This window comes from Lutjanus erythropterus, chromosome 6 (assembly GCF_056507025.1).
Source record: "Lutjanus erythropterus isolate fLutEry1 chromosome 6, fLutEry1.hap2, whole genome shotgun sequence".
Taxonomy (NCBI): Eukaryota; Metazoa; Chordata; class Actinopteri; order Lutjaniformes; family Lutjanidae; genus Lutjanus; species Lutjanus erythropterus.
In genome coordinates this window covers 28668437-28693783 of record NC_139322.1, presented here as the reverse complement: position 1 = coordinate 28693783, position 25347 = coordinate 28668437, and the positions used below count along the sequence as shown (strand labels likewise).

General features: G+C 38.1%; 1 protein-coding gene across 1 annotated transcript in view; it reads right to left on the bottom strand.

Annotated features, from left to right (window-relative positions):
• cacna1db (calcium channel, voltage-dependent, L type, alpha 1D subunit, b) overlaps positions 1 to 24332 on the bottom strand; it is a 123450-nt gene extending 99118 nt beyond the window's left edge. The window contains exons 1-3 of the mRNA XM_084719873.1: positions 24221 to 24332; positions 21624 to 22092; positions 19693 to 19798 (exon numbers count right to left, since the gene is read on the bottom strand). Coding sequence (XP_084575999.1) covers positions 19693 to 19798; positions 21624 to 22092; positions 24221 to 24332 — 687 coding nt within the window. The remainder of the gene's footprint in view (positions 1 to 19692; positions 19799 to 21623; positions 22093 to 24220) is intronic.
• Between the last annotated feature and the right edge of the window lie 1015 nt (positions 24333 to 25347).

Genomic DNA, 25347 nt, shown 5'->3' with positions numbered 1-25347 from the left:
ACCTCTGTGTTTGATGAAATATGGTCGGTAATTTGTGGTGGGATTTTTAGATGATAAATTACAGATATGGCAGATTCACACAAGATTAAGATCACAGAAAACCATCCTCCAGTCTAACAACCATTTGTCACCGCCATTTCAGCATCTCATACAGATGCATAAGGTACTCGCTAGTGGCAGAATGAGACACTTCCAGAAAAAACATGGTTAAGTGGTCTCAGTTTGGGTAGGTTTAGGAAAGGACCATATTTTGAGTTACAATATGTACATTGTATTATGCGGCATGATGTTAAGTGACGTGACATGACATTAAGTGACGAGACGTGATCTGACCTGACTTGACCTGATGTGACATCAAATCACTAAAGTGGCTTGTAAGACAAAAGTCAAATGATGCAAAACCTAAAACTTTTAATTAAGTTTTTGTTTCACATGGAACAGGAACCACAGTCACTGGAATAAAAGTCCTATGTTTGTTTGAGCCATCCATCCACCACACTTCCCTCAGGGAAGGACTTCTCCCCCTTTATATTTTGTCAAAAGCCCAGATGGGTTTACACTGAAGTCACTGGAAATCCCAGTGTGTCTCGTTCAGGTACTGTGTATGTCTGTGCTGTATGAGTCATCGTGGGGCTGTGACAGAACGCCAGCATCTGCTGAGTTGGGAATGAGGCTGGACATACACAATTATTACAATTACTAGAGGTCTCTAGGTAATAGTCTGGTGCAAACAGGGCTTAACTGCAAACATCTTAAATGTTTTACGATGATGCAAAAATACACAGAAATGAACATTTTCTGTTGAGCATTTTGCTCTCACCCACTGAAAGCAATATTTCAGCCTTCTTCAATGAGAGTTTGTGCCCGTATGAATTGAGTAGACAGTAATATTTGTGAGCATGTTTGCTGTAGTTATACAGAGTCTATATTTAACACATGATAATGATGAAGAGGAGTGACAGCTCAGAGAAGGAAGGAAATGACTCACAATGATGGGACTGCACTCTAATAAAGCTGCATGATCGCAGATGTCCTGAGGCTTCTTCTACACTGACTGCACACACACATACACACACACACACACACGCTCACACACACACCTTATATCATTTTTGGGTACATTACATGGATTTACATTCATTTCCCTTCATTCATAACCCTAACCTTAACCACTGAGTCTAAAATCAGCATTTTTCCAAACAGGGACACGGCTTTTGTTCCTAATTGTACCAGATGCCCCCAGTTAACTAGTGCAAGTCTGAAATACGTCCCCAATAATAGCTAAAATTATTTAAGCTACTTAATATTTAAAAAATAATCAAACAGGCAAACAAACAAACACTTGTGGTCAAAGGTCACGCTCAGAATTTCTTAATTTACAAAAGTTACTTAATTTTCTCCAGCACACACAAACTCACAAGAAAGAAACATTATTTATATTTTGGAATCAACCAAAAAATTAATAATTATAAGGTTTTAATAATGACAAACTTTAGGATAATTTTCACAGTAGATATTTACTTGTCATAGTAGGAAAATCACATGTGTAATTAATAACAGTAATGATGGCTGCTGGCTGTGGAAACTAAAAGAAATTGAGCCATCATGAATATCACCTGTGCTTTATCTGTCATGACAAGTCAAATGTCTGCTGTGAAAAAACTGTAGAGGGACGGACAATATGAACAACATGCTTTATCAAAGTATATGTAATTGTATAACACAGTATCAGTGAATATTTATGATATATGATAATACATTTTCTGGAAGGTTTTTAGCTAAACCAGTGAATTAAATACATCACATTTTAAGGAACTTTGTCACACTGATAGAAAAGTCATATTAAGGCCCAACACTGTCACTGCTCATTACTTTCCAAGACTGCCCATGATGGCCTCAGACCCAGACATGTTAAAGAGATAGAAATCACAAGATAAATAATATGGCACATTCGCTTTTTAATAAAACAATTAAAATTATTCTAAAAAATGTAAAAAAAAAAAAAAAAACCCATAATAATAATAATCAGAAGTTACAAAAGTCCAACTTGACCCTTTTAAATTAAATTATTTTTTTCAGAAAATTCAGAGTTATTCCACTTACAATGAAACACAGAAATCAAGCTGAACTTCATTTAGAGCTATAACTGCTGAATTGTGAGCATTTAATCAAAATGAATCAAATGTCATGAATTAATTCATTTTTGTGTCCTGCTCCTGAACACGTTCACATCCGTCTCACCCCAAGTTACAATTAACAGTGATTTAAAATGGTGCAGAAATTCTAACAAGAAAATGCATGGAATTTTAATTGATCAATCAAAACTTTGCATTGTCTAGGTTATCGATTAACTAGCCAAATATTTCAGGGTGAACACACACACACCGGATGATAGCCTTGAACATACTGCACTTCCTTTGTAAACAATACACGTTTACCACATATATTTACAAAATATTAATGCATGAACCTTGTTTCCTGCTCATGGTGTGAAAGCCCAGTAAATAAATGCTTTCTGTCACACACGCACACCCCTAAAGCGGGAAACTGCTGTTGACATTTCATAAGACACACAGACACACACACACACACACACACACACACACACACACACACACAGGCCTGACACGTGGAAAGTGAGTGAGCTTAAACAGACCAAACCAACATGGTAAATGAAGCTTTAAGAACATTAACTATGGTCTCCTTCACACTACTCCACCCACCCTCCATCTTTTTATCTCTCCATCCATACATCCAACTTGCCATACATCCCATCATGCTGCGGGGCTTTACCAGCCTGGTAAATGAGATGTTGAGTCTTTGGATAACTTCTCAAAAGTCTACAGATAGTTTTTTTTAAATACAGTAAAATAAAAAAATGTCATTTTACATATACTGCCCCATCTTTATTATACACTGCTCTACATCCTGTAGAGTCAGTTTGATTCAACTTCCTCCAAAACTTATTTTATGCTTGTAATTAAACTAATTTTAGCACCTGGTCTATTTCTGTCCAAGGCCAGTGTGTGGGCAGTGTGATCATCACTTGTTATCTGATCACAGTGTAGACAACACAGCCTGCTGGTTCATTCTCTTCCTCACTTTACGGGTACAAGTAGTGGAACACCAAGTGCTATTTGTTGGTCATCTGGATCAAAACAATGTGAGGACTTGATTAAAAAATTTATTAGACCCTATACTCCCTCCCAATATGGATACAAGCTTCTCTCACAATGTAATTTTACACCAGAAATGCAACACACACTGTGCTTTTATATTAGTATATTACATGCCATATGATATTCAGTTTCTACTATATAGCCTTCATAGTATTGTATTATAACGGTATAGTGTGTGAATATTACATATACTGCATTATATTATATATTTCTTACAAGGAGGAGGCGTCTTGTACAGTAGTGATTCAGGGCTTATTACTGTGAGATCGCTGCCACACACCTTTTAATCTGACAAAGTACGCGGAGGAGGATACAAGCCCAGCCATTTTAACAGCTTTTGACCTATCAATCAGGGGAACTACCCATGCTTACCTGCATATGTGTCACCATGGTTATCAAATGCTTTGCATATGCAAATGCTGTTTATAAAGATCAATTATAAGATTGTTTCCTAAAGAGATTTTACGATCAGCAGATGGATTATTAGTAGTTTAGCGTTTGAAAAGAGTCCGCTTGGAAGCAAACAGAGACTTCCCTTTCCCAGCCGTCTCGTTCCAGTTGTTTGGCTCTGCACCAGGGTTAGTCTCAAAAATAAAAACATAAGCTTTTAGTCTGTTAAGAAGAGAGAGCTGAATGCAGTCTGGAGGCAACTTTATGGATCCATCTAGACAACTACAGGTAAAGCTCTATTGCAGTGTGTCGACCTTCTCAAAGCAGTTGAAAAACTTAACATTAATGTGCAGGACAATGTTTATGTGTTGCTCGGCAACAGTCCAGTCTCAGTTCAGTTGTGGAGCTATTTGTGTTGATGAAGCCTAATAAATGATTAAATAAAGAAACAAATCAGAAGTATATTTATTACTGTTAGAGGAGAAATCTCTAATATATTTACAGTAATAAATAACACAATGACTGTGTCATCAGAGATCAAGGAAATACTTGCCTCTGTGACATCAACACTACCGCTGCGGTGTCCTTTGAAATTTCTATTCTGGGCAGGAACTGTTTTTGTTTGCCTGTTTCAATTAATGCTGAATGTTCACTGAATTAGTAATTAGTCTTTATGAGTTGTATAAAATCATAAATAGTGGAAGGAGTGGATGTTTAAAACAGATAAGCTGAGCAATATGTCTGGCAGGCAGTGAGACAGGCAGTCACTGAACTCAAAGTCCAGAGTGTGTATTTTCAGAGCAGCAGGCTTTTGTTTTCAGTTATAAACTGCTGATCAACTAACAGGGTAGGACTCGTGACTTCTTGTTGTCAAATTATGACGCTGCACAAATCTTGGACTTCAGCGGAGCTCCTGCAGCCTGCAGAGCTTTACCCGAGTCTGGGGAGGATTTCAGCCTATTTAATGTACAGCCAATGTCCCCAACTCACTATTTAGACTACTGTATTCATTTCTGCACATGCAACTGTTGTATTAAAGCCAAGGCACTCAAGCTTTGCCAGGTACCTTACTAAACAACATTTCCTGTATTCGCAGTAGCAAATTAGTTGTATGTAACAGTAATTTCTCAGAGACAGGCCTGGCCACGAGACATAAATTCCAGTCCCCAGCAAGTCTGGCTCCACCACCCCGACCTCCACACTAAACCTTAGCACTGGACGTAAATCATGAGCGGCAGAATCGCCTAATATGGATGTGATTTCTAGGGACAATGGGCTGACTGTTACCAGTCTTGATTCCAGTCGTAAAAATGTTCCTGTGGTTATAATAATCTGAAAGAGAGGAACAACAAGCGATTTTACCCAAAGATAAACGATTACAATCCTTTAACACAACAGACACTGTAGGATTTTATCTCCTGACTGTCAACACTGCCTGACTTGACTGTGAATAATAAAATAAAACACTGACCAGTGAATTAAACACTTTCAGGGGAATGTGTTAATTTATTTGTATAAGTTTATAACAGGAATAGTGAGCCATGGCATGTCATGACTGCGTTCACAAGAAGAGTCCTTTAATAAAATCCAGCTTCAGCCTCCAAACATGGACTAGACACAAACACACACACACACAAACACACACACCATCCACACTGTTCTGTGCCTGCCTGTTAATGAGAGGGCTTCACCTCACATACTGCACACTCACATAAAGATGCCTACATCGTTCCTTACGCCCACGCACACATACAGTATATACATGCACACAGAAAAAGCGAGACATTTCACTTGCACGCAAACAGAGAGAAGACAGGAATTATTACAAAATGACGAACAGTTGGATGTGCAGAATGTGTGTGAGGATGCGTATATAGGGTGTGTATGTTTGAATCAAAATGCTGCCCTGAAGGCTGACAACTTGCTAATCAACAACCAGTCACGTGCTGCCCTATTCCGATCACCAATACAATCAATTGATCTCTCTCTTCCTCTCCCAGGGTCAGTCTGTTTCTCTACCTTTCTCTTTCTTTATAACACAAATTCAAAACACACATACGTGCAAAGGAAAAGAGACACGCCCACACACACACACTCACGTGCTTGGTGGAGCAGTGTGGTGCTTAGTGTGACTCTCATTTCCCCTCCTCTCTAAACCTTTAATCCCCAACTGAGAGAAAAATGACGCAACCTGACATTCTGTTCTCAGAATCTCACACACATGCAAACACGGAGGCCAACAGGAAAACACACATCATACATGATTGAAACGCACGCACATGTGTTGCAGACTGTGTGTCCAAGTTATAGATAAACAGGCAGGTGTATAGAGATGCACAACAACACGTATGAAAACCCACAAACACAGGATGGTTTGGGCAGTCCTCATGCTTTCATGCAGTGAGGTCACAATCATACTTGATTTTTCTGACATAAAAAACACACACACAGACACACACACACACACACACAGCTGAATGAGCCCACTCATGTTCTGCTGTTTTGTATTAACCTGCCCACCTTACAGCATTCAAGTCTTATGATTGCTGTTACACAACCAACTCAAACATCTTTCTGAATCACAGCGAAGAGAAATGTGCAGACAAAAGAATAACTTTATACTATGTGACATAACATTATACCAGTGACATGAGCCCTGCTCTCTTAAACAGATAGTTCAGGTTTTTGGAAGTGGGTTTGTATGAGGTACTTATCAATAGTCAGTGTATCACCTGCAGTAGATGGCAGTCGACACGCCCTCACAATATACTATGGACGTGGTCAGCAGCAAAACATATTTTAGCCACCTTAAAAAATCAATGTCCCTTTAAGTGTTAGTATTTAGTGTTATATTTAGAATATTTTCACTTCTTTAATTTTTCCAATGCCTCATTTCCAATGAGAAAATGGTGTTATAAAAGTCAAACACTATTCTTTCCAAACCAAACAAACTCCTTTGACCCAAACACTCATTTTACCTCACAGAACACAAGAGTTGCTGGTCTACCGCTGCCTCGATCAGTTAGTTTGTGTTTTCTCTGCAAAGTAAAATGACTGTTTTTGTAAAAGGAGTCTGGTGGCTTTGGTGAGAGTGAGATTTGGCTTACGTAACAGTGATTTCCCACCAGAAAAGTCTGTCTGACAGCAAGGTGAAACTGTGAAAATGTTTTAAATACACTGTACACTTGATTGATAATGATGTTTTTAGGTGGGTTTTTTTTTAGGTAGCTAAAATACGTTTTGATGCTGATCTTGTACACAGCAGTAAATTGCTGACAACACTGGGACTCCTGCTGCTTCTCCAAACTGGGGGTGTAAGCCATTTTCTATTTATTTATTTTTATTTTGTAATTTACAAAGCTAGTTTTTTTTTTTTTACAATGTTACAATGACCAGTTACATTTAAATGTCATCACGCCAAACATGACACATGATCTGTTAGAGACAAACAAGTTATGCTAACATTACATAGCTAACGTTTCTCTAAGGTGCAGTGACAGAAAATGGATCAGTTTTTGAAACAAAAAATCAATGAAATGTAACACTGAGGTGATGAAACATGGCCATATTTGATGAATACACTAAATTCGGATTCGTGATGGGGGGCAGCAATGCTGAGCCCAAAGCACAGCATGCTGGATGTGGTGAAAACAGTTTATTTCTTGTCCTTGTTATATTTTTTTTCCCTCTTTTATTTTGGAAAGGTGGTCCTCAGCACAATTTTTGACCAATCAGAAGTCGGCCATAAGTTAAATAAGAAGGAGAACTCTGCTGCTGATAATACACTGACAACACGTAATTAACCTTATAACTCCACTTCACTATTCCTTTGATACATTTGTTTTGATGGATTATTGTTTCCAAGATGCTAACACCATAAATGTAAGCTACAAGTCTGGAAAAAAAAAAAAACTCCTATTCAAAATAGCTATCACACATATGAAACACAGTTGGCCGTGGCATGTTAAGTGCTGGGCTTAGAAACAATTTTAATACGAAGGTCCTGATGGCTTTCTTCTTAACATTTCACTAAGTTAATCAAAAAGTACATTTCCAGACCTTCTCTGGTGAAATGAATCCCATCAAGGCAAAATCTAGGCAGGACTTTTGCCTGAAACTGATGACAAACACAAGGTGCTCTACTTAAAAACCATCCAGGACCAATACATCATCACTGGCCTTGACTCATCTGTTAACGGACGATAAAAAACTGTCGGAGACCCCCGACCATTCAGAAATCTAAAAACTGGAGCTGAAATTGTGCTAAACCTGGAAGAATTACCATGTAAATTTCATTTCACGGGAATCAGTTTTACATCATCAGTGAATGACATTAAGGTCAAATCTGGATGTTTTCTGCTGTGTGCTTTGACTCCATGTCATGACTAAGCTCAGGCTCAGTGAAACACCCCTGCTGCAGGGTCTGCCTATGGTTTTAATCAGAAAATTATGTGGCTTGTTACCATGCTTTCAGCTCCGATATCCAACCCTGCATTAGCTAAAAGATTATCTACCCTTTGATCTCTGACTCATGCTGTACATGAGAAGACTCACCCACATGCAGTTAAAATGGACTCTAAAACTGAACATAACCAGTTAGATTAACTGGGCCAGCACACTGGAAGATCTTATGATCCTCTTCTCATCGTATATCCACTGCTTTTCATTGTTCCTAATTATCACAGACTATAAAATATCATCAAACTGCCCATGCATTATTGCACTTTGAGTACATTTTCTCTACTGACTATCACACCTTCTCCCTTCACTTCATGCCAGGTTTCTATATACAGCAGGTGCTCAGACAGAGCTAGGCAGTGAGTCAACATCTTCCTCCCATATAAGCAAAGTGATCACATTATTCATTGTGATTCAAAAAAAAAAAAACAACTCACAGTGTGAGATCTAAAATACCTCAGAACATATCTTTTGAGAATAACAGGATTATGTTCTTAAAAAACACATTTTATTTTAAAGTATGTGGTTTTATATACTTTAGTTCACAATGCACCACAATTATACAGAGATAATCAGAATATTAATGTTGTCTTTTTATCTGATACCTCCCACTTCAATTAAACAGTAGGTCATTTTTGTTTTTCAGCTGCATCATAAATGTTTAAGCGATGACACGCCCAGTGGTCCTAAAATGCCAACACACACTCTGCACTGATCAGATTCGCTCTTACCAACGTGACCTTGTATATAATTCAGCTTATATACTAATCTGCCACTAACTGATGCTGCTGTTGCTCCTGTAGTATGGCTGAACTCAATGCAGCTTCACTGACAGCACACAGTTAGAGCACTCACTCTTCTAACAGATAACGGTAGCATATGTGAACGTGTAGGCTGTTCAGTCTAAAAACACTGATCTGAAATGCATAATGAAGGAGCTGTGTAGTGACTTGGGCCTCGTCAGGATTACCTCTCGAGCTTAAAAACTATTCAGCAAGCAACAGACAGACTGGGGCCAGATTCTGTTCAAACTCACACAATTTTATTTCAAATTCTAGCAGAGATTCCAAAGACAGGCTCGGCAATATATTGATATAATATCAATATGATAATATGAGACTAGATAACATGTTAGATTTTGGATATTGTTAAATTGTGATATGACATAAATGATGTCTTTTCCTTTTTTAAAGGCTGCATTACAGTAAAGTGATGTTAATTTATCAGACTGTTCTGCCTGTTCTATCATTTGTCTTTACCTACCTCATTATATGCTCATTTCTGATGATTATTTACCAAAAATATCACTGTTCTTCTGTTATTCTAAAGCACCAAAAGATATAATATATGTTGCAATATTGATTTTTGTCAGAAATATTGTGACATTTGATTTCGTCCATTTGATCCTGCCCTACAGTTTGCACTAATTGAGAATGATAGTATGTTATTTTGGAGAAAATGTGTATATCAAGATATGTTATCATATATCACAGCTGAAAATATTGAGATATGATAAACCATATCGACCAGCCCTATCCCATAGTCTCCACAGATACCCAATATATCCAGCTTTGAAACATGAATTTGATGTGAAAGTGTGATCAGTCTCTTTGCAATCAGCCAAACCTACACAAAGAGTAACATTTTGTTTACAGAATAAATTCTTCATAGTGAAGATGGGAAATTATATTTAGATTTTTGTGGGTTTTGCTTTCTGTAATTTTTTTCACAGTTGAAGTAATTATTATAGGAGCAGAAAATTATACCACTGATCAGTAAGACAGAACAGAACAAAAATTTGATTTCAAGTTGTTTTTAAGCTTACAGTATATATTATCACCCAGTGAGCATCAATCAGGATATCAGCATTTATTTGTAGTTTAAAATAACATGTCACAGAACATACATTTGTTGAATCATTTTGATAACTTGTTCAGTTGTAGGTTGAAAGACATGATTCATTAATGTGAAATAGGGTGTGAGTAGTGCAACATTATGTTTTACTTTATACTGTAATGATTCTTTTGCAACTTTTTTAACACATATTTTATATATATTATGGCATCTTCTTTATGCTATTGCAGTTTTCATAACAGTAGATTTTAGAAAATATCAACATATCACCTTGCTTAAAGTATTGTGATACATGACAATATACTGAATCATAACCCAGGTATCATGATACATATCATACCTTTTAAACAGAAAAACTACTCACTGTCATTGTTTCAGCACCATTTCTATCAAGTTCTACAAGATGTCACACTCCTTCAAAAAAGCTGCACATTCATAGTTAAAAAGAGAAATACACACAGTAGTGTTTGAGAAAAAGTTTACCTCTAGTTGTTGGGGGTGAGGGGATGATTCTGCAGGATCGATACACTGATTCTCATAAGCTGCTCATTTGGTATCGATCCCTTGATAAGTGTATCAATAATAACATTATATACATACAAAGTATGGGTGGCTGTACCACTTCAAAATGTTTACAGTACTTTTGTATAATATTTATGCCAAAAACATCCCTGAAATTCCCATATCACAAGACTGTGGAAGCCTATGAGAAATGAGAACCGAGTGTGCAGCTGCAGTTTTCACTGACCTGACAGAACTTGTCCACTTTAAGGTACATACATGCCTTTAAGCCATTCATTCATTCATAGACATAGACACACACACACACACACACTGCACACATACTCCTACACTCATATAGTCAATTCATATAGGATTATGAGGCGATCAGCAGTGTGTTAGTCAGCAGGCAGTCAAAGAGGCCGTCATAAGTCTGCTAAAACATTAACCGGCTTAATAGGATATTAATCATTCTCCACTGTGCACGTGAAGAGGAGGAGGAGGGGAGAGAGGACAGAAAAGGTGGTGGGGTGTGTTCAATTGAGAAAAGAGGAGCTGACAGAGGAGAGAAAGCAGAGAGGAAAACAAGAATGGAAAGCGTAGGAAGAGAGTGAGGCAGTTAAGTAGACAGAAAGACAGAGTTCATAATCTGAGAGTAATGGAGGGATGAAGGATACGAGAGTGTGAGCAACAAACAAAAGAAAAGGTCACAAACAAGACAAGATTCACACTGCAGGCCTTCAGGATCTATTTCTAATTGCTGCTTGCATGTTACATCTGGGGTGACTTCTGATTTCTATGCTAGCATGTAATTCATGTGCGATATCAACGCAAGCTGACAGCAACATCAGAAACCCGTGCAGAGTAACAAAATGCATCACATTATGTCATGACTTTGTTTTCTGTTTGTTTGAACACATTTCAGTTACAGTCAGTGCCTGAGAGTCTAGACAAAAAAGTTTTATACTTTATATTTCTTTCCTTTGTTGCATGTGGTTGTCGACATACTAATACTGGCTCAGCTAAACTACATGGAAACAAAATGATGATGGGGAATAAAGCAAGATTAAGGCATATAGATTATTTTTTTTTATTTTATTCAAAATATATTAATTTATTTGCATTTGTGCAGATCTCCACTGGGTAACAGATAACGAAGCACCTGCTGCAATGCCATCATAACTCCACATTTTGAATATTATTTGCGCAGAATAGTGTATATTTTCTTATCTTGATGTATGCAAAGCTTTTATGTTGTTGTTGTACAGTGTGTTTTGTACAGTATAGTATCCATTGTTTTCAGGATGTACAGAATAGTGTAATGGTATTGTATGTTGTATGTTGAGTATACTTTAAAGAAATAGCCAATCTTCTCACTGATCATCTTATTCGCTTATGTAGGTCATATAGAAGCATCAGTCTTAAAATTATAACCAGTTAAAAAACTTGTAGTAATCTTAATGAGGAACTAAACGGGACAAGAAGTCCAAACTTCTCAATTCTACAATTGTGCATATCCTTTTTTTGTGTTCTACTGTAGTGTTTATTGTTTTTCCCAGTGAACTTTTACCTAATGTTGAAATCTAAATCTAAAAATCTCACTGTGATACATAACAGCATTCAGCTGAATAAAGCTGACATTCTTGAATAGTATATTCAGCTGTCAGTGTCAACAAAAAAGAAGAACACAATAGAGAGTTCTATAAAGAAACATTTCCAGGGTTGACTGTAATGGTGAAAAAACATCTAAACATTTTGAAGAGTTTGGCTCACACAAAAACACAAAAACAATTTTCTTTTTTTATAATTGTGGTACTGACCAGTTTACTGACACAATAACACAATATTTTGAAACATGTTAAGACCTTTTGCAGATATGCAATAGAGCTGTGGTGTCCCATGAAACAGTTTTTTGCACTTTTGCACAATTGTACTTACAGTTTAGAGAAAACTAAGAAAAATGAGCCAAAACGATAAAAAAAGCAAACAAACTGTAGTATCATGATACTCGATACCAAAACCACTTGAGACTGAATAGAAACGGGTTCGATGCCAAAGAGATCAGAAACAGAACGTCCACAGGAGACAATAACCCTGGACACACAGTCTGCTGCTACAAATCTATGAGACCCACACAGTGTACAAATACATTTACAATGAAATTAGAATATTTTCATTTTATTTTCATGAGGGGAAATTGATAATAAACGGTTATTTTTATTGGGTGAAATGTTAATATTTATCATACACCTGCACAATTCCCATGTATTATTTTATAAGTAGGTTCCAAAACTACAAACCATGATTTTACCAACTGTTTCTGTCTGAACACAGTAACTCTGACCCCTAACGACAACTGCCTTTGAGAAATTCTAATAGCAACAAAAACTGTCCGGTTAAGAGGAATGAGGAATCAGCAGTCAATATAATTTTTTTTCTTTTTTTTTCAAAAAATTACCACAACCACAAAAGTATGTCAGCATACAGTCATAAATGGGTTAGGGTTAGCACACAAAGTTTTACTCTAATGGGTCCAGTAGTGTGTGAGATTAGTGGCAGGCAAGCTCCAACCCTGTTGTCACTCACACACTCACACACCCATCACATGATTTCCTCCAGATTTAGATAGATAAATAGATAGATAGATAAATGGACGGACAGACGGAGGGACAGACGGACAGACAGACAGACAGAGACAGATAGATAGATAGATAGATATGAAGTCAGTCACATGACAGCGCTCATTAAAATGTCCTCTCCGTCAGCAGACCCTCACACTTGTAAGCTCCCGCCCTACATCTCTCCACCCATCCACCAATCCTCCCATCCATCCATCTCTCTCTCTCTCTCTCTGCAACCTCTTCTCATTTACTGACGACTAATCCACTGTCCCGCTTAATCCCTCAACCTCCTCTCTGTCACACACACACGCACACGCACACACAACTCGTACACACGCACGTTTCCTCCTGCACACTCACACATATTCTCTTACATAAAAAAAAAAAAAATCACAAACTCAAATAGACGATTACACATGATTACACAGATCTCACAAATACAGTACGAGCGGTGACATTTCTTCACTGAAAACATTCATGAGTTCAACAGCAAACCTAAATGATATGTTCTGCTTGTATGAATGGGATGACAGTTCTTACTGTATTTAAAGCAGAGAGGCAGGGCTGCTGCTCAGCTTGAGAGGTGCAGTTTGAAATGTTTTATCAACTAGAAGTCAAATATATTTTACTGCAGATTTTTTTCCAAACCATCCCACGCATTTTTTAGATAATTTTTCCACCATTTATGCAGCTGACACCTTTAAAATCTGAAACTGAAACCTGAAATTCTAAGCCTCGATGAGGGTAATCAAGTAAACACTATCATTGTTCACATTTTTTTTGTGTGGTAATCCATCTGAGAGCTACATCATGCTAAGTACATGCAATTCATGTTTAATGGGCTAAAACATAAACAAGCACCATTGTCTGGAGATTTAAAGCTATAGCATAAAATCTAAGGAGCTTAGCAGAAAAATCCACAACTGACTTTATAATCTGGAGAATTATTTAAGTGCAATGGTTTTACATTCATATGTGGTGCATATGGATATAATCTTACAACAGAAAACAAATAATTAAAACCACTTTGCTCATTTTCATGGATCACGATCACGTGAGGACTTATTTTAGCTGCAGTATGCTGTGTCCCCCAGCTGTCTATTTCTCTTCCTCCTTCCCATCTTTGCTATGAAGGAGCCGATCAAACAACACCTACACGCTCTAAAAGCGGATGGAGCAGTAGTTGTGGAAATACTACTGTGGTGAGAGAGACAACCCGTGTTCCCAAGAACTTGAATGAATTTTAAAAAAACACTTCTTAAGTGTATCAGTTTGCATTGGTGAGCCTTTAGTGGGCTCTACAGAATATACTGTACACTTAGTGGCCACTTTATTAGGTACACCTTTACAATCTAAGGCAATCCATACAACATTTCTGCCATAAAATCTACTTTTATCATGCCTATAATGTTCAGGGGTTTTTTGACACTGTGATAGAGGTATTAATTCAACTGCATGCATGAAATTCAGCAGAATATTTTGCCTAAATGGGAAGGACAAAAAATAGAAACACCTCTCTACCTCACTATAATTACATTTATGGCAGAACTGTTGTATTGGATTTGAGGTTGGGCAGCTAGATGAATGTAACAACTATCAGCTGTTGTTGTTTTTTTTGTTGTTGTTGTTTGTTTGGTTGGTTGGATTGTTGGAAAGACTAACCAATTCTGTCAAATTTGAAGAAGTGTGGGTTTTCACCCTGACTTCACAAGGCAAAGTGTCCGTTGTGAATTCAGAAGGCACATGCTTGTATTTTTCTGTTCAATAACGAAATTACATGGAACAATGTCTTCTTCCTTGACTCTCTGTGCATTCATTTTGTTTATTTATTGGACAAAGCAAACATAACAACACACAGCGTTCCCATAGCCCTGATCTGATTGCATTAGATTGTCCAAGTGTACCTAATAAAGTGGCCACTGACTTAATGTTGTTGTACACAAAATTTGCTTTCATAGCAACAGAACGAAGTAGTGCATTTAACCATATGGACACTGAAATAGTGGTTTTCAGTGGAGTTCTACTTGACATTTTTCTTAAAAATGGCTATTAGACCAAATGACTACTTAATTACCAAGCAAACAACTGTCCCAACTGTTAAGTCTGTCTTTTTCCATAATAGAAATATAATATAATAAAGACTTAATGATGTAAAATTTTCTCTACTAGAGATGCAGTTTTTAGAATTTTAGCACAATGTTCCACAGCATTTTGAAAAAGTAAAACATTTTTTTTAAAGTAAAAGTCTCATGCCCAAAATGAACTCTGTCACACTCTCAGTGACTGGCATCAAATGTGCACCTGCCACAGAGTGAACTTTTGGACATTAAATCACATTTTATTTGAATGGATGTGCATAATACTGACATTACATGTCTAAACCATGTCATGACACCTGTTCCTGTACCTCAAGTACAGTGGGACAAAGGCATCACACTGTCATATCAAAGACATTATTGACTTGATTCATGCCATGTTGCCATAACAAAGACATCTCAAACAATGTCAACTTTGCATTACAAATTACATAACTGGCCAGACCATGCATGGTAAAACTCTGTGAAAGCTGTCCACACTAAATGACAAATCATAAATATTTATAAAGACATGTTCGTATCAGGTGTCATGACAGGTTTATGATGGTGTCACGTCAGTCTTATGTACAGCTCTTCAAATGAAGTGTTACCAGTATTAAAATTCTAAGCAACAACACATTTTTAATAACTCCTACTGATAAAAACAAATTGTTGGCAAAGAAAAAATATCAATTAATGACAAATTAAAGATGATTAGACATCTCATCTTTAAAAGCAGCATGACATGTGACTCTTATAACCTCTCTGACAGACCAGCGATACAAAAAGCTGCACAAACATTCATACTTTCTCTTTCACGCACACATATAACGTACATTGTGCAGTGAGTGATGAGCGTAGACTTGGACAGCGTGAATAATCCCCATCTGTTGAGGGAACATGCTACGTGTCTCTGTGTCCGTCTCTCACTAGCTCACTCCACACACACGTGATAACACACACACACACACACACACACACACAAACACACAATCCCCTACGCAGCTAAGAGGGTCCCTCGCCAGCCTCAGAGAAAAAAAGGAAATGTTTGCACTGCATGAAAAAGTCCTCTGAGGACATTGCTACACTTACAGGATTAAACTAGTACCAAAAAAACTAAACTGCTCTTTTGGCAATAAAATCTGAGGTGAAATGATTTTTCGGAGAAGTGAACCAAAAAAACACACAAATTTAGAGGAAAAGCTTTCCTTGTTGATATTTTTGCCTGGACCGCAGCAATGTCGGACAAGAGCAGGACCAACAGTCCTGAATCATGTCCTCAGGAGGCTTTCACAGAGACTGACCATACACAGTCGGGCCTATTTCTACTTTGTCTTGTTGATCTTAATTCTAGGTTGTCATCACTTTTTATATACTGTAGTCACATGGCCAATTCACAAGTCCGTCTGTCATTTATTCAGACTTTATTTGTTCAGTCTAGTTCTGTTCTAACTAGAATGACAAAAAGTCCTCTCCTCTCTGAATGTCCCTGCTGTTTTTGTTTTTGTTTCTTGTTGACTTCTTGTCTGTTTTATGTGATTACGTGCTGCAGAACAGGAACCAGCTGTAAACAAGTTTGAACTGCGTCAGGCCCGTTCAATTGCAACTGATTTTATTATATTACTTTTAGGTTTTTCTGTATAATAATAAATTACATGAAATGAAAAGAAAAACCAATGGTGAAAATGGGAAAGAAATAGCGGCCTCCCCACATTTTACTGACCCATCAAACCGCCCCAATCTCCTTCCTCTGCTGATTCTGTGGCTCTATAATAACTTTAATTTTGTCACTTTACAAACATATGCTCTTTTTGTTCATTTGCAGAAATGGCTGATGCTTTTGTTTGTTTGTTTTTTCACGGAAAAACCATCTCTTTCAAAAATCTAGAAATTACACCTGGGTATACAGTGAACTTGTAAATCCTTGTTAGCTTTCATCTTGTTTGAACAGCAGGTGCCTGAGGTCAGACAGAGTGAGAGAAGTCATTTTATTAACAATTTGGGAAAAAGATGGTTGGTGGAAATTAGAGGTTAAACCTCCACCATAACTTCTGCTAAGCATGATGGACTCTGGTTCTGGTATTAACAGTCTAGTTCAGTTTGATTTAACAGATGCATGCTGCTTCATACTGTTATTTCACTCTTCCACTGGTTTCAGCTGGTTGGTCCAGTTTCATTTTCAATAGGAAACTACAATAACAAAGACGGATGATCATGCTAATAAGCGACATGTTGCTAACAGATTTTTTTTGTCAGACTGTAATTACGAGCAGTCAAGGGGCAGTCAAATTCTGAAAGCTATCACCTTCTTGACGAAAAAGAACTATGTAAGTATAAACACACTAGTAGCAGGTACACTGACATAAAATCCAATTAAGAAATATGTTACGTTATGCCCGATCCAGGGTAAAACCTGAGCACAGTATAAAAGTGCCTCCCTTCTTTCCCAACTTCCAAGGATGACCAGTCCGACAAAGAAGAACTTTTTCATCATGTGCCATTTTCCTTCCACCTGTTGATCACTTGTTGTGCTGCTACATCCAATGCTATATCCAATGTAGAATACACTGTAGACATGTGTCACTTTACTTTTATACACAATCCTCATTTTAACATATACACATAACATATATATGCAAATATATTGTGATACATAATTGACTATACTCTGTATACACTTGTCAGTCTTACTGTTGCACTAACCCTCATAATATATTTATATAGTGTTGGTATTATGTATGTCATTTCTTATGTTATTTTATCTCTGTTGGACAAGTGTGAACAAACCTGTACTTGACTCTGTGTTAACCTACATACTGTATGACTTAAAAAACTGAACTTGAACTTGTTGAACATATACAAATACAGTATGTTAATGTTACAATAATGTGTGAATGTGTCCCAGTCAGAAGAATAAGAGGTTTTACCCATTCCGCCAACATTGTGCGAATGAAATAAGACAGGAAGTTAGTTGGCCACGAGCAAAATGTTTCTGTTTTTTGTGATTAGGGCTGATCAGGCCTCCAGTGAGCCCAGCAGATTTCATGAATTTATAAGAATGATATATGTCACATCCAAACAGGTGCAACAAAACTGTTAATCAAGCACAATCTGTACACAACCATACACACCTGAAGACCTGTCTGACAAAGCAAGATATGTAAAAACACCTGTGGGGGTGGACAATGATTAAGTAAGCTTTAAGAAATGCAGAAGAGTCAGAACATTTTTTTTAACAAGAATATCATTTGAGTATCAATACATAATCAGATCTGCAGTGGAGTCATACATTGTATTGTATGAATGGTAATGCTTTGCTCATAGTTTGATGCAGTCAAGTTACTCTGTAATTATGGAGGCACCAAAACAAACCGGTTTTCATCTCTCGCTGCCTCTGTCTTTTCACCTCAGTGCTGCTCTCGCGCCGCGGGGAGCTGATGTGATACACAGAAAGGGATGACCCGCTGGGTGTGTGTTTGTGTGTGTTGTACGCGTGTGTGCACCAGTAATTGTGTGTGTGTCAACAAAACAATGAAACCCGACACATCCATCCAAATATTGCCAGGAAAGCCCTCTGACGCAACCCCCACGTCAAGCCAATCACACTCATGCAAAGGTGTTGTGTCTGGCCTTTGTGTGTAATCTGGCTGATGACAAATAGTGGCACGAGAAGCTCGCAGCACATCGCATGTGTGAGAAAAACTCCTTTAACCTCTGCTGCACATTAAGAAGACAAAATCTGCAGAACCGCACACAGAGCAAAGAAACATGCAAAGCCATGAAGCAATTAAATCTGCTTTAGTATTGCCTTCACAGTAAACAATTCAAGGCATTTTAATAGCAAATAACATACTTTGTCACTAACAAACGGGGGTAGAACAGTGGAACACTGCTTCTGAGTGTATGTGGTTTTGCACCAGTAAACTAAAAAGTCAACTGAAAAGGTACTTTTCTAGTTCAGTTTTTGCTGATTTCTCTATTTCTACTGCTTTTCACGTGTATGTCTTTTCTATTTAAAACTGAAGATAGCAGCCTTTAAAAGTGCAGTAAGCAATTCTGGAGAAAGACTCTCCACTCAATAATCAATTATCTTACTGACCTGTGATTGGCTAAAGACTCTCATCACAAACTAGATTTTCTGAAGCCTGACAACAGCACCGAGAGGAGGAGCAGACATCTAGTTTTCTCTCAGACCAGTTGAATTACATTAGCCTTAAAGGTTATTATGAACTTTTTCCCAGTGACACCAAAAATAAAGTACCTACCTCAGCTTTGATACTCAGACTACAGATGTTACAAGTATGAAAAGCTAGAAAGTGCAATTACGCCCATTCCAAAAACAAGATCACAGCATGTTCTTTAACAGTGTTTGGTATCAGAAGAGACACATTTTTGGCACATGTGTTACATCTGACCCCTAACCAAGCCCTTGAAATCCCTCTAACATGCTGATCTCTCCCTTTGCACATCCTGCTGCCATGTGCTTTTTACAGCAACAGGGATATATACGCATAGCAGTATGGTGTAATGAGGGATGTATACTATATTTCAACAAAGCCCACTTTTTCAGGGACATCTCATAGCTTTGTTTGTGTAGTTTCCAGGTTCACTCACCAGCTCTTGGTTGGTAGAGTTGGAGTCGTCTCCGGGGAAGGGGATGTAGATGGCTAAGGCCACACAGTTGGCAAAAATAGACAGCAGTATAAAGATATCAAATGGTCTGGAAAGAGACACAAACTGTTAAGGAAAATAGCTAGATCAAAGAGAGACATTGAAAAATAAGCTAAATGGTATCAGGGACTGGAAGCTAGAGGATCCCTGCACATACAGCAGGGCTCCATACATTTTTCTCCCCATAGAGAAAAGCAGTTGGAGAGAAACTAATGAGTTATTAAATTAATTAACATGTCAAAGTAATATAATATGCAATTAAATGCAATCAATAATGATTTAAGTGGGTTTAAGCCCATGAGGCAGATTTTAAAAAGTAATTTAAATTCAGCTGAAAATAAAAAAATTACAGCATCCTTGTTCTAACAGTCATTCACAGTTGAACCCAACCAATCATCTAACACTACATTTAAGATTTTGCACAATGCTACCATATATAAATTTAGCCCAGCACTTGAAGCCTATAGGCCATTACCACAGGCCTTTTTCACAGCAGCTACATTAATATGAATTAGTACAGTAAACACAGGTGTTGCAAATGATATTGTACTATATATCACCTATACACCAGTGTCTGGCCCAACAATGATAAAAAAATTTTTAAAAAGTTGTGTAGTAGATATTCTTGGTATTTTTAATGGTATTTCAGAGTTTGAGACTTTCTGAGTCTTTTCCTGGAAAACTATTAAAAACAGCACTCGGGAACTAAAGAGCTAAAGAGCCAGAGAGTGGAAGGAGAATACATCCATTCACTGGAGCGGGCTGGAGAGTTTCTGGGTAATGGGCCTACATACAAAAACAAAACTTTCTAACTTTATTCACTGATCTGGATAAAAGTGGATCATATTTTCTGGTTTCCCCTCTAATGTCCTCCAGATGTCCTCCAGCGCCACCTATAGGAGCCATGTGTTTGATTTCTGTTTAATGAGCTTGATTTCTGTTTAATATGTAATAACTCCTCCAAACAGTAGTGAGGTGCAGAGGACAGGCTTAATGCCAGAAGAGATTTAAGGTAATAGCATCAGTCGCAGGTGTTTGGGGAGGAGGCAATCAGTTTTTGACTGTGCTCGGTCAACATCGTGGCTGTTTTGTTTATCCTTAAGTTGTTTATAGTGCCAGATTATTAAATACAGAACAACGAATAATTGCAGTGTGATGGTGATAAGAAACTGGTGAGTCTGGACCTCGTTTTTTCCAAATACACGTCTGAACAATTGTAGTCCAGTTAGCAGCCAAAGTGTAGGACCTAGTCACTAAACCACCTCTGATGTCCTCCAGCTGTATTCCCTGGTGGAATGACCATCAGGGAATACAGTTGTGTACAGAGTTTCCTGACAGAAAGCTTTATTTGTTGCTAAAGTAGCTAATTGCTAACTGCCATTAGCTCAGTTAGCCGTGTCTCAGCCCTGAAGTGCCTGGAGCCAAATCTGACAAGCGTGTAGCCTATTCCTATTTTTACTGTTTTGGTAGCGGTCTAGTCATATTCACAGGAAACTCTGGAAGAGTCAGCTTGATATAAAATAGTGGGTTAAACAATGATACTAATTAAGGTCCTGTTCCATTTAGTGTAAAAGAGCCTTTCCAGTGAGTCAGCATGCACAATATCAGCACCCTGACTCAGCTTGACCTGAATGGAATGGAATCTTAAGTAGGATCATTGATAACACTTATGTTTACCTAGTATTTAGTGTCAAATCATGGCTGCCGTTGTGAAAAAGGCATATTGCAATAATAAAGTTATGGTCCATTGTTCAAAGTTATACATACATTCCCACCCATCCACAAATTTATGAAACAATATCTCCATACAAACAAACATAATCCATTCAGATTCCATCCATCCATTGAACCAGAGCCTCTGGACTAAAGGATACTTCCACTCCACCAGGCTGATGCAGGCCCTGCGGATCGGGTTGTTGAGGGTGAGGCAGAACAGAGCTCTGGGTGGCCGGCTGTTGGTAGATCCTCCCTGCTTTTTGCTTTTGGCGTATTGCTGCCTCTTCCTCTGCGCCAGTGAGCCCACAGGAGGTTGTCCAGTGGTGCAAACTGAGGGCCGTGAACTCATGTCTTGCTTTGCGCCATCGCCCTGTGCTTGGCGAGCAGCGCTAATGGCGGCATGCCAGGCAAGGACCGGGCTGACACCAGTACCAGTGCCGCCAGAGCCCTGAATGCCACTGTGGGCCCCAAGGAGGCCAGTAGAGGAGCCGACAGGTTTGCCGGTACTGGGCGGGGCCTGCAGGGGCTCTGGTGGATGGAGCTGGTGCAGGTGGGTGTGGCTTTCTGACCAGAAAGCCGAGGCGTCAGTAGAGGGAGTGGTCCTTCTGTTGCTGGCATACTGTGCCCCTGAAGGGAGAGGGTGAGAAACAAAGACAAAATGGTTATAACACTCTGAGTAGGGCTCACCTAAATGTTTTCAAGTTTCTACCGTTGCCTTGATAATTGACATCCAAATCAGTATTAGAAAAAGACTGATAAAGAGCAAAAAACTGAGCTCCTCTGTGGTGTTTAATTAGTCTCGAAACCTGTGTACATAAAAAACAATGCATGTACGTGATAGAAGTGCACAGAACAGATTCACTGTTGAAGTCTCAAAAATTCACGGAAAATCCTGCATTCTAGCAGTGTCGGAATTAGGGATGTTCCTGGTGACTAATTTCCCTGTCGATTAAACGCAAAAATTAATTTAGACTAGTCGACTAGTCTAACACTAAGAAAACATTCAGAAAGCAGTTAAAATTCAGCAGACTTTATTAATTTATAATGTTAAACACTGTCTGAAAAAAATACTGTGTATTAAGAGCCATTTGAAGCCGTTAATCACAGTCTACAATCATACTTTAAATGCCGCTGAAATACCACGCTACTTTGCGCTGTGCAATACAAGCTTTACACATTAATGTACAAAACATGACAACAACTCAATAAATGCTTCACCTTTTCAGACCAGAGGGTCACAGTGTCTGCAGGTAAATGACCCAGAGCTACCTTTAGCTACCAGCCTGAGACACAGTGTGGCTAACGTTAGCAGTGCTAGCAGCAGCAGCAGCTCTGCTTGCAGGTTTATGTCAGTGTATGTGCTTAATGTGGGTACGTTTCTCCAGTCGAGTGAATATATATCAGCTTATTCTGTCACAGTCTACATTCATCTGTCCGACTTTGCTGATATAAACATCCAGGGTTGCCAGGGCGATCGGGGCATACGCGCTGGGCAAGAGGGGCTGCCGTCTGACAGAGCCACAGCCCTGACTAGTGGCGTGCGGCTACATAAAATCTTAGAGGCAACACATAACTGGCATCATGCATGAATGAAATATTGATAAATATTTTAAACGACTAGTATTTCTGGTGCCGACTAGCGTGGGCGGGGACGTTTAATAGTATAGTCGACTAATCACGTGCATCCCTAGTCAGAATAATAGGAAATATCACTTCCCAACTGTGAAAATTCATAGGAATGCCCCCTAAAATCAGAACAACTTGGTAACTGAGTGAAAATTTTGGAACATGTCTTGCCAAGTTGTTGTCTGTTATCTGTTACATGGTATACACAGAAACATGGCCGAGGAAAGTAAATGTTTGGTTGATGACTGTTAGTTCACGCATATAACCTTTAGCTGCTGTCCACGCAGGGTGACCTGGATTAGTTGGAAAAGTTACTTGATAACAAGTTAATAACAAGTCATGTAAAGCAATATTTTACTGGGAATGTACTGGTGCAGCAACAAGTCTGGCACAAAATAACGCTGTAATAAAGAGCTTCATATTGTTTCAGTATCCTTGAATCTTTACTGGGATGTTAGTCTTAGCCAACCCATTACTACAACAAGTAGAACAACTCCGCCCTACCTTTTATAGTGGTTTAAAAGTTGGTGAACACACCAAAGTTGGAAGAATGAGCATGTGAATGCAACAAAATTCTCACTGGCACTTCAGGACAGCATGAATTTTAAGGCTATGAGTGTGAGTTTAAACATCATCTGCAATAATTATGTTGTCCATGCAACAGCTGATCTTATATCAGTGCATTTTAGAATAACAGCTAGCTTCATATTGCATTGTTCTGATTGCCTGAGTTACTGATGTCTTCCGCTGTTGTTTTGATGAAACCACCAGGGGGCACCAAAATTAAGCATTTTCAATTTCAACATAGAGCAGCTTTAAAATTGACAACAGAAAAATCTGTTATTTACCACAGATTGAATGTCATATGCAGCTGTAATTGTTTTAGAATAGGCCCATAATAGTATGTTTATACACTATTTATAAAAGGGCTTTTGAAACAAGGAAGACAAAATGCTCTCCAGAAAAGTAAAAAAAATATATATATCATAATAATTGCTATAATGGAGATGCTGTTAATACATGACCTGAAATATATCTTAAGCATTTCTATAAAATATATAAATTGATACCAATATATGTGCAATAATCTAATATCGTCCAATGATATTAGCCATATTGATTTATCAACCTCCATTGGTTCCCAGCCTGAGGGATGGGCCTCCATAAGGGGGGCAGCAAAAGTCACAGGGGGTCCCCAAGGCTGTGCCTGCTCTGAGGTTGTCACACTTAGACTTGCACATGTTGACTAAAATCACAATTTATATAAAAATCTGTATATAAAACTACTTTTAAAAAAGCTACTTTTTATGTCCTCACTCAAAAATACTATAAAGTAGACTACCTAGTAGGCCACAAATCTGTGATCTCTCAAGCTCTGTGATAATGAATTATTATAGTACTTTTGGTAAGGATCAGTGTGTATTAGCCTACTCCATTTGTTTTTTTAAAGAAAAAAATGTTAAGCTTATATGAGAAAAATATGGGAAGGGAAACAGTTGTATGTGATGTTTGATTTTTGGCACACACAAGTAACTGTAAAACGTAAACCTCAATATCTATAAATCACACAACAAGTAATAATATTAGGAAATAATACACAAGCACAAACATTCATGTATAACTACAGATTGTGTTTTTTGTTGTTGTTGTTTGGTTGGTTTTTTTTACAACAAAAGGGAAAGAGAGGCAAAAAAAAGACCAAACATTGGTGAGTCAGAATTTCTCAATACAAAATCTTCACTTACTGTGAGTTAAGGGATGATCTATAATTCAATTTAAAATGACAAGTTTTCAATTTGTTGGAGCAGAGAGGTGCCAGAATTTAATTTGGGACAGATGGGAAAATTATAAAGAGATGGAGATAGTCATTTTGTAATTTATGCAGATAAGAGCAGCATAATTTCACATTTAACTTCTGCCTTGTACAACTTATATGCTAGCTACAACTGTATGTAACTGCCCACCAGGACAAGGGAAGATAAAAGCTGAACTTGATATAGAAATAAGCTGGGCAGAAGAGTGAGAAGAAGAAGGAGGAAGAGGAGGAGAAAGAAAAGGATTGGTTTGAAGGGACTGTGGAAGAGAGAGAGAGCAGGACAGGTTGCATGAATGAGAGAGACAGAGAGAGTCATTAAAATCAATGCAAACCACGAGTGAAAAAGACAGTGCCCTTGAAACAGTCACTTTGGTTCACTGCAACTCTACAGCAGCAGAATCACATCAGGGACTGACTGTCACACAGCTAAGCACCAACAT